This window comes from Barbus barbus, assembly GCF_936440315.1.
Source record: "Barbus barbus genome assembly, chromosome: 37".
NCBI lineage: Eukaryota > Metazoa > Chordata > Actinopteri > Cypriniformes > Cyprinidae > Barbus > Barbus barbus.
In genome coordinates, this window is record NC_136715.1 from 11,912,086 (window position 1) to 11,922,044 (window position 9,959).

The 9,959-nt window shown below is 34.4% G+C and overlaps 2 protein-coding genes across 4 annotated transcripts; both read right to left on the reverse strand.

The window, feature by feature from the left end:
* Window positions 1-274: 274 nt before the first annotated feature.
* map1lc3a (microtubule-associated protein 1 light chain 3 alpha) lies at window positions 275-6,306 on the reverse strand. The gene is made up of 4 exons (XM_079396092.1): window positions 6,133-6,306; window positions 4,830-4,885; window positions 3,807-3,913; window positions 275-1,653 (listed from the first exon to the last, which is right to left on the reverse strand). The coding sequence occupies exons 1-4, from the start codon at window positions 6,170-6,172 to the stop codon at window positions 1,491-1,493; spliced, it is 366 nt and encodes a 121-aa protein (XP_079252218.1). The 5' UTR covers window positions 6,173-6,306; the 3' UTR covers window positions 275-1,490.
* Window positions 6,307-6,468: 162 nt separating this feature from the next.
* Window positions 6,469-9,959, reverse strand: dynlrb1 (dynein, light chain, roadblock-type 1; the record flags this gene model as incomplete). 3 transcript variants are annotated; one of them, XM_079395836.1, is made up of 4 exons in its annotated part: window positions 6,469-6,947; window positions 8,633-8,800; window positions 8,938-9,013; window positions 9,325-9,864. In XM_079395836.1, the coding sequence occupies 4 exons, from the start codon at window positions 9,325-9,327 to the stop codon at window positions 6,904-6,906; spliced, it is 291 nt and encodes a 96-aa protein (XP_079251962.1). In that variant the 3' UTR covers window positions 6,469-6,903. The 3 variants fall into 3 exon arrangements, with proteins under 3 accessions (XP_079251962.1, XP_079251963.1, XP_079251961.1); XM_079395837.1 differs by having other exon boundaries at window positions 6,612-6,947; window positions 9,848-9,959; XM_079395835.1 differs by lacking the exon at window positions 9,325-9,864 and having other exon boundaries at window positions 6,612-6,947; window positions 8,938-9,022.

The following is a 9,959-nucleotide window of genomic DNA, read 5'->3' on the forward strand; positions in this document are numbered from 1 at the left end:
CATTACTGTCTCATAATTGTCAGGGTCTGTGCCTCTCTCCCATATCTCCAGATATGTATGTATAGTAGTAGGCCTTCTTCAGTCATTGCCGACTATGGAAGAGTATGCATTATATATTTTATATATATATATATATATATATATATATATATATATATATATATATATAGTATATACTTTTTTTCCCCCCTAGATGAACCTTGTTAGGGTCATATATGGTACTGGACAATATATCATCTTATATATGTCTAGAAATTAAAAACATAACATCACATCAATCATACAATGATTTATATACACATTTTTCAAACATACATAGACATATTTCGGTTTTTTTCTTTAGGTTTCAAAACATCTACAAATTCTTTCAGTTTTTTTTGCTATAAATAAAGCTGAAATAATTAAATCTATAGCATAAATCAATCTAAAAAAAAAGTTGAGAAAAAACATGCAAAGTAGTGCATCACTATCCCTTCATTTGAGATTGAACAGAAGGCATACAGCTCGTATTGTGACACAGGAGAAAAAAAAACAAATATAAAAGGAGAATACAATTATGTGCCATAATTGTTGAACTTCTAATAGTTGTCCTCTTAGATGTTTTAATTGTGCAAAAAAGCAATTTATTCGCATCTACTAAAGATTACGCGAGTCTGACTGCAGATTACTGTATGCCATAAGATTTCAGATGTTGTTCTGGCTCACATGTGGACAGTACAGATCAATGTGGCTTTTTAGTACAGTTACCGTCAGGCAGTATCTTTATTCTACGATGAGTGAATGAGGAGTTATTTTTACACAGGAGCCCAGAAATAAACACAGGCTCATAAAGGCTTCAGAAACCCTCTGACAGTTCAATTAATTTTTATAACTACACCTTTGGAGCCATTGGTCTCCTTACAGTTTTGTTTTGGGAACCACAGAATGGGCCTGACAGGACATTTGATGAGAATTATGCTGCATTATGATTAATCATTGGTTTGAATAAGCACTTAATTCTGAAGTAAAAAAAAGGTAATAACTACAAGCAAACAGACAGAAAAAGCTAATTAATCCTAAAATAAAGAAAAAAAAACACTCATCTATTTAAAGGAACAGGTGTTACTAATTCTTTGACTTAACGGCCTAAAAATAACAAGGGGAAAAAAGCAACTGGGGCCAAATACGAAGCATTAACAGTGTAATACCTACATTGAGCTTATAAAAAACAACTTTAGTTTACTAAATAAAAGTTTTACTAAACCTTTGTTTAGTTTAAAACAACAAAAGTTTAAATTGGGTCAAAGGGTCTGAATAGTGTTTACAGTAGTGCTGTGGTTTGCACTGTAGTGTCACATGGAAAAGAATCAACGGCTTTATTTTGTTTCATACCAGCAAGGGAGGAGCAGGGATGATGGCGAGAGAGAGATAGGTATACTTGGGTGAGCCTGCTTCCTGTTGACGTCTCTCCCTCCCTCTGCTGTCCCTCCCTCAAAGGTCGAGTGGCCTGCTTAGCAACCAAAGGTCTCCTGGGAGGCGTAAACCATGTAGAGGAAGCCATCTTCATCTCGCTCTTGTTCGTAGATCTCAGAAATGGGGGTGGACACACTGACCATGCTGTGCTGATTGACAAGAAGAAAAAACGCCTGGGTGGGGTTGAGCTGCAGTCTACGCCTGGAAAACAGAGACATTTTGATCACCGATTATAATGACAAAAACATGCACATTCAAGTCAAATTTAAAGGTATATTCAGGGTTCAGTAAACATTAAAATACTCATTATATAATCAATATGCCTGATATAATTTTTGTGTGGAAAAAAACAAACACTTTTTTTACAAAATCAAAAACTTGTGTAAAGTTATATCCAATTTTGCTATTTTGTTGCCATAAAAGTCCTATACAACTGAATAAATGACCATTTAAACAGCTTTAAATTTCACACGAGTTTTAAAACTAATAAACTTCACACTTTTGCTTTAAAAATCTTTTTTTTTTTTAAAGATTGAAAATGCCTCACCAAACCATGATTTTACATTTTCTTTAAAAAAAAAAGGCCAAAAATCTGGTTTACAGTGAGATACTTACAATGGAAGTAAATTACAAAACCAGTAATAAGGGTCAATTTTTAAAAATTGAGATTTATACATCATCTGAATAGATAAGCTTTCCATTGATGTATGGTTTGTTAGGATAGGACAATATTTGGCCGAGATACAACTATTTGAAAATCTGGAATCTGAGGGTGCAAAAAAAATCTAAGTATTGAGAAAATCGCCTTTAAAGTTGTCCAAATGAAGTTCTTAGCAATGCATATTACTAATCAAAAAGGAAGCTTTGATACATTTACAGTATGAAATTTATCTGGGTTTATCTGGGTTCATTACGTCACGAACCCGGGAAGTAACTCGTTGTAGTCCCTATGAGGCGTTTTTATAGGCATTAAACTGCAATGATTTTCAAAGACGCTATCTCCGTTTCCACTGAACTTTCAGCTACGTAACTTTGCAGATATTGTTTATGCTCAAACAGCAATATTACACACCAACTAACATTAAAAAAGTGAAATCGCAATCAACCACCCCTTTAATGTATTCTTGGCCAAATAAATGCAGTTGAGCATAAGAGACTTTTCAAAAACATTCAGAAAATCCTACCAACCACAAACATTTGAATGGTAGTGTAAGACGTTATTAAAAAAAAAACCCATTAAATAATCTTCCCATATCCATAATAAGTGCCAAAAAGATGAAAAAGCAGGACCACAAAACCAGTCTTAAGTGTCAATTTTTTGCAAAATTGAGATTTATATATCATCTGAAAGCTGAATGAATAAGCTTTCCATTGATGTATGGTTTATTAGGATTGGACAATATTTGGCCGAAATACAACTATTTGAAAATCTGGAATCTGAGGGTGCAAAAAAAATCTAAATATTGAGAAAATCGCCTTTAAAGTTGTCCAAATGAAGTTCTTAGCAATGCATATTACTAATCAAAAATTAAGTTTTGATATATTTATGCTAAGAAATGTAAAAAATATATTCATGGAACATGATCTTTACTTAATATCCTAATGATTTTTGGCATAAAAGAAAAATCGATAATTTTGACCCATACAATGTATTTTTGGTTATTGCTACAAATATACCCCAGCGACTTAAGACTGGTTTTGTGGTCCAGGGTCAAAAATACTTTGATTCAATAATATAGCCAGGCAATATGCATGAGAGTATTTATTTTGTTAACCGCCATGTAAATTGTGATTCTAGTGCAGCAGAAATTACACACTTTGCCTTTAAATTCTAATAATCACTTCGAGTCTGAACTATGAATAATAAAGCAGTCACGACTCGCAGCCAAGAATTATTAACTATGACAGGCAGCATGAGTCCAACAAAATGTTCTTAGTCTGATCATCTGACTGAGTCTGTGTTAAAATACCTGAAAGGCAACACTGATCTACAAGCTTCCCTTAAGAGGAAACTTTAGCTCGCAAGAGTCTTGTTTTAAAAATAATACACCACAATGGACATATGAAAATAATACACCACAGAAAATGTGGATGTTGTGCAAACGTTTTTTCAAGTTCAAACTGTTTAAAAGCATTCGCAGAAGTCCCCTGTGGATGACAGGGTCACACTCAAATTTGGCACACCATTGCATTCTCCTCCCCCACCAGACGAGTAAACAAAAAAAAAGCTCTCTGCATTTCTCAGTGAAGTCATGCAGGAATGTACACTCAACAACCTGGTTTTAAAAATTCAACAAGTAAAAAAAATTAAAAAAAAGAAATGTTAAAGGTCCAAACTTGGATCTTATGTTTACCTGATTATCTTTACCAGCTCACTCATGTTAACATGGTCGGGGACGAGGAACTTGGTCTTGTCCAAGACGGGAAGTTGCTTTTCTCCCTTATACCTCTCAATGATCACCTGGAAGAAGAAATATTAACAATACAAACTGATACAGTCTCTTGACATTGTCTTGAAATGGGTCTAGAGCAGTGCTTCTAAAACACTTTTACTCCAAGGATCCAAATTGTCCACAACATTTAATCAAAAAATATAGTTGTTTTAGATTTACTGGATAAGAATCAAGTACATGGATTTTTTAAAAACTCTTACTTTCTACCTGAGCATGACTAGAAAAATGTATTTTCCAGTGCTGTCAAACAGTTAATCGCATCCAAAATAAAAGTTTTTTGTTTATGTAATATATGTATGTGTGCTGTGTTTATTTATTATGCATGTATAAATACACACACACAGTATATATTTTGAAAATATTTACATGTATAGTATATTCATAGTATAGCAATGCCCGTGGAGTTTGACATGACTTTCCCACATTTAGAAATCACACTTTTAAAATTAGGCTTCCTCCAGGGTTAATAGGGTTAACTAAACAAAAACAAACACAAAAAAATCGTCATTGAAATACAATAAATATTAACTGAAATGATAACAATAATATCAGAATAAAATATTCTGAAGAATGTATTTCAGCTAATTTTCCAAGGCAACATTTCTTATTGTAAAAAAACTATACAACCACATAAAAAACTACTAAACATAACAAAATTGCAAAAACCAAAAATAAAAACTGATTTGCTTTCTCACATATCCTGGTTTCCCAAGATCATGGTAACCCTTAATTAAAATATGAAATATATATTGATTTTTAGTTGTTTTAGCTTATTTTAAAGTTAGTTTTTTAAACATTTTAAATTATCTTAAGGCCCCCTTTGAAGAATCTTAGCATCTTAAAAGAAGATATGCAAGTAATATCTTGAAAGCAATACGGTCCTTCTTCACTTCACTTTATCCATAAGCTGAAAGAGTTTCTCACCGGAATCTTATTCGGATGTTGCTCTCGTATCTGCTGCACTTCCTTGCAACGGTCAGCTGAAAAACAAAAACAAACAAAAAAACTAAGATTTAATATGCTCATTTACACAGTTAGCACTTTAAATGATCATAGACTACAACGCTACACAAGGATGTGTTTATGTAACTAGACGCACACATGATTGAAATCACTGTAGCTATCCCTCATCCCTCAAAACACTATTGCAACTGCATTTGCATCACTTACATAAAACCTGTTTAGCAGAAACAGGCAATAAACATTCCTGATGCATAAGAAACTAGTAAGGGTTGCTTATTGCTGTTGTGTTGTTTCCTTGCTGTCTGACATACCCCACTCTATTTTCAACATATATAAGATATATAAATATAAAAAGTCATTCTTCCCAAAGAGTTTGTGGCATATAAAATATGGGGGATTAGTACTCTTATTTTAACCAGAGTAACCCAATTTGATCTTTTTGTTCTAATGATTGGGTCACATTGGTAACATTGAAAAAAAACAAAAAAAACATGCGTGTCAAATGCTAAATCACAACACCAAGCCAGCTTGCTTATTGGTACAGATTAAAAGCCCCAACTCATTGATCCCATGTCAGGGTCATTCATGTCAATTACATAATCCCAATAAATGTGCAGAACACATTGACCTGGACACTTACAGATATGTTTAAAACAGCAGATATGTTGTTTTTGTTATGTTTAGGAAGATTATGCAAGGGTTTTATGCTCCTCCCTCCCCACACCCCACACTTAGTCTGGACTATATGAGAAAGAGCTCAGATTACAGCATCATTTCACCAACACTAATGTCAGTCCATTTCTTTCATGTTGTTATTAATCACAATATATATATTCATAAAATAACTGCTTGCTTTATTTTATACCAGCTGATTAAATTAATCGGTTTACGTTTATCTGTAAATTAATATCACAGATGTTAATCTTCCCAATACCTGGCAGTTCAAATATGGTCGACAATACACCAATATAAAAATACGTGTATATTATGTATATGATCGCTAACAAATCATCTGTGGATTAAAGCTGTTGTTATTGAAACAGAAGACCTGTGGGCCAGGCTGGCTCACTGGATACCAACTGACCTCTGTCGGTTTGGTTAAAACCCGTTTTACTTAAATCTTCTCTCTAAATATCTCTAAAATCATTTCATAAGCATATGAGGCCTTTTAGGAAACTGTAAAGTGTGTCACTCAGCTGCTAGCAGGCTAGGGACAAAAACAAACACACTTGTGCTGACACAGCACGAACAAAACTCGTCTTACCAAAGCTCCGTCTTTGTTTGAAGGGTCTGTCGGATGGCATAACTGGACTTGAATGTGATCAAAATTAACTAAAAGTCGTTATATTATATGCTGAATTCTCGGTCGACTTGGCTTCTTCTCGAGCTCCTGACTCACTGCAAGCAAAACAGCTCCAGACAATGTACTAAAGTTCGTGACGTCATAGCAGGATTTAAAGGGACAGAGCACCCAGTTAAAGTATAGGCCCATGTACAATCACATAAACTTACAATATATTTTCCAAGTATGTATCATAATCTTATAAATTAAGTTTCTGTACCTATTCTGCATTCTAGTAACTCTTTATGATAGCTTATTAAGTATTTTGAACATTATAAGTCATTTAATAGATCAATAGTTCATATACATTCAAATCTATCTAAACAGTTTTACATTATGGCAACAACACATTGACTTCATCTTTCCATTCTATATGAAAATATACAGGCAAAACAATAAATGAAAGGAAATGCATTATTGTTTTATTGTCATTTTTTAGAATAAACAAGTACAGCATGTCAGTGTCATGTTGATGCTTATAGATGATGAGCAGGTGGAGAATTTGCAAAAGAGAGAATATGAGAGAGCAATAAGTTACAAAACAAAGAGCAAAATATTGGAATGATAAGCAAGAGCAGTATAAACTGAATATCTGTAATAAGATGAAACTTTCCTAGAACATGAAATGAAACACTTTTGGCAATCAATTAAAGGAAAAAATACTACAGCAACACAAATACGAAGCATTCAGAACTACTCTGTAGGATTTTGAATGACAATCAGGAAATAGTCCTTATCTGTGGAGAAAACAGAATAAAATACTAATTTATGATCATATTCATCAGTCTATTTACAATTGTGTGTCATACACAACTCACATCTGCTTAGGTTTTTGTATTCTGAATAGAAATATACACAAAGTCCCTTTCAAGGAAAGTGTATTCACTCTGCGACCATATTTGCAACGTCTCCGGGCAGTTCAAACAAGACCAAGTCCTATTTACGTGAATGGGGAATCCTGAAAAACTCAAAAACTGCTCACTGAACTTGCAATTAAATTACATATTTCAAGTCAGTAACAAAATCTGAAATCGAGAAGTTTTTAGCTTTACAAAACAGCTCATTTTACTGCTTGATACTGCAGTCCGGTGTGTCTTACCATATTATTTTAATGCATTATGTTAATTATGAACACACTGGTTTGTACAGCCATTTACTGCACTTCGTTATTCTTCTCGTTATTTCCCCACAGTGGCTAATGAACCAGAAGTCTCGAACATTAACAGAAAACGACTTAGTTCCACGTTGAAAAATAATGTGGATAGGAACTGGAGCTTCTAACGGCGGCAGCTGTGACGCAGTGACTTTACCATCAATGATTGGCTCTTTCATTTAAAAGGGGGGACTATTCTGCCAAATTGCACATTGCAGTTTCTCCCATTCAGAAATATAGAAGTGAACCGTCTTTGTATTTCTATAGTCTTTGATATACATTACATACACACAGTGTTGATACACCAGATACAGACCACACTTTATGAACAAACGGATGAGACTCTTTAGCAAAACACACAGTCAGTCCTAAACATCACATCTGACATTCAAATGGTCTGCAAGTCTGCTGGCAGCTATTTGACTGCGTGAAAATATTACTCAATATTAAAAAAATATTCTTCATCTACAAAAAAAGAAAACTGTACATATAATTATTAACTTCAAGACATAACATGATTAGTCAAATCCTGTCATATGTAGAATAGCTTCACAGGCCCACTAACCCAGTGGTGACCTTTGTCACTTGAAGCTTTAATAAAGTTAATTGTTTTCACATTTTATAATAAATAGTTCACCCAAAAATTAACATTTGCTTAATTTACTCACCCTTAGGCCATCCAAGATGTAGATGAGTTTGTTTCCTTTTTGGAACAGATTTGGACAAATTTAGCATTACATCCCTTGATCCTCTGCAGTGAATGGGTGCCGTCAGAATGAGAGTCCAAACAGCTGATTAAAAACAGCACAATAATCCACAAGTAATCCAAACAACTCCAGTTCATTAATTAATGCTTTGTGAAGTGCATATTTCTCTCCTGATTCAGACAAGATTTTTTTTATTTGTTAAACACACACAGCTTCTTGCGTCACTGGAGTCGTGACAATAACTTGTGGATTGTTGTGATGTTTTATCAGCTGTTTGAACTCTCATTCTGATGGCACCCATTCACTGTAGAGGATCAAGGGATGTAATGCTACATTTGTTCAAATCTGTTCTGATGAAACAAACTCTTTTACATATACAATGACCTAAGGGTGAGTCAGTTTTCGGCAAATTCTCATTCTTGGGTGAACTATTCATTTAATAGTTATTATTATTGTAATTAAAAAATGTACACAGATTTAAATCCTTTTAAGTCATTGTCTGGCTTGGAAGTTTGTTGAGAATCACTGCACTTATGCATTTCAAAAGTGTACATCTCTTTACCTGGAGCAATCATGATCTCATTCTTCTTTGATCGAACTCTGAGAAAGGTGAGATCATTTTGAGGGTCGATGTCCCTCACCATTCCCCGAGCTTTCATGAGCAGCTGGTGGACATTACCGGCGTACTGGACTGTGCTTGAGTTGTCAAGAGTGCTTTTGATTGGGATGCCTGTTTAAAAAGCACATAGAAATACTACAGATATAACAACAAAGATCTCTTTGTTTTATCAATGTCATGCTGCCAATGACGCACATCGTTTGCACCCAAACTAAAACGTCTGCAAGCATTTCTCATTTGCTGGATACCTTCTGCATTAACAATGATGATTCCTTGTACTCCTTTCTGACTCTGAATCCTTTTGATCGTCTCTTCCACCTCAGCCTGCAACATAAACGCTCAAGCGATTAAAACGGCAAAAGTAACACGAAAAAAGTTGTATGTCATTGCTTAATATCTAATATCCTTAGGAGTAACCGCTCTATAAAATCCATTAAAAAATATATATATTTTTTGCTTTTGTTAACTATATTTACTCGAGCAGTAGCGGGTTAGAAGTGCCATCTCTTAAATGACAACGCCCTGTAGTCAAAGTCAGCCCACAAAAACCTTAATCGAGACAATAACGAGCTGACAAACATGTACTTTCGATTATACGCATATATTATCACGTTTAAGAGCTAAAGTGTACTTGCCATTGTGAAGGTAAATCGCTGTTTTCGTTGCTTGGATTGATGCTGCAAGCTACGGAACTAGATGTATGATGTGAACGGCCTGTTCTGCGTTACTGCCGCCTGCTGGACCGGAGGAGAGCAGGACACTGCACCAGTGAGCTCTCTCATATTAACTAGTCTAACTTGTCTTTTTAGATCGATTATTGTGCAGTATAGTTTGAGTCAAAATTTTGCTGAATTTATGCTTTGCACTAAACATTAAATAAATAAAACCAAAATACAATTTTGAGGTAAGTCTCTTCATCTGATATTCTAAGAATTTCTTCAATTATAATATGTGTTTGTAGATATGTTTGCAATTTATATTATTGATTATTGACATCCCTAACTGTAACCTAGGCTAACGTTAGTTTTATGTATTATATTTCACGTACTCGAGCCCTGCAATGAAAGTTAGCCCACAAAAAAACCCTAACCGAGACAAAAACATGTTCTTTCGATTATAAGCACCCGTTATCAAGCTTAAGTGCTCAAATGTACTTGCCATTTTGAAGGAAAGTCGCTGTTTTCGTTGCTATGATGCGTCTTCTTCTTCTTGTTCTTCTTTTGGATTAATGGCTGTTAGTAAACCAGCTTTGGTGCATCTCCGCCACCTG

Coding starts and splice junctions, on each gene's coding strand:
- map1lc3a (XM_079396092.1), bottom strand. CDS start 6,172: ATGCCATCCGACAGACCCTTCAAACAAAGACGGAGCTTTG. Junction 4,886..6,132: donor CAAACAAAGACGGAGCTTTG/GTAAGACGAGTT, acceptor TTTGTTTTTCAG/CTGACCGTTGCAAGGAAGTG. Junction 1,654..3,806: donor GAGCTGGTAAAGATAATCAG/GTAAACATAAGA, acceptor TCTGTTTTCCAG/GCGTAGACTGCAGCTCAACC.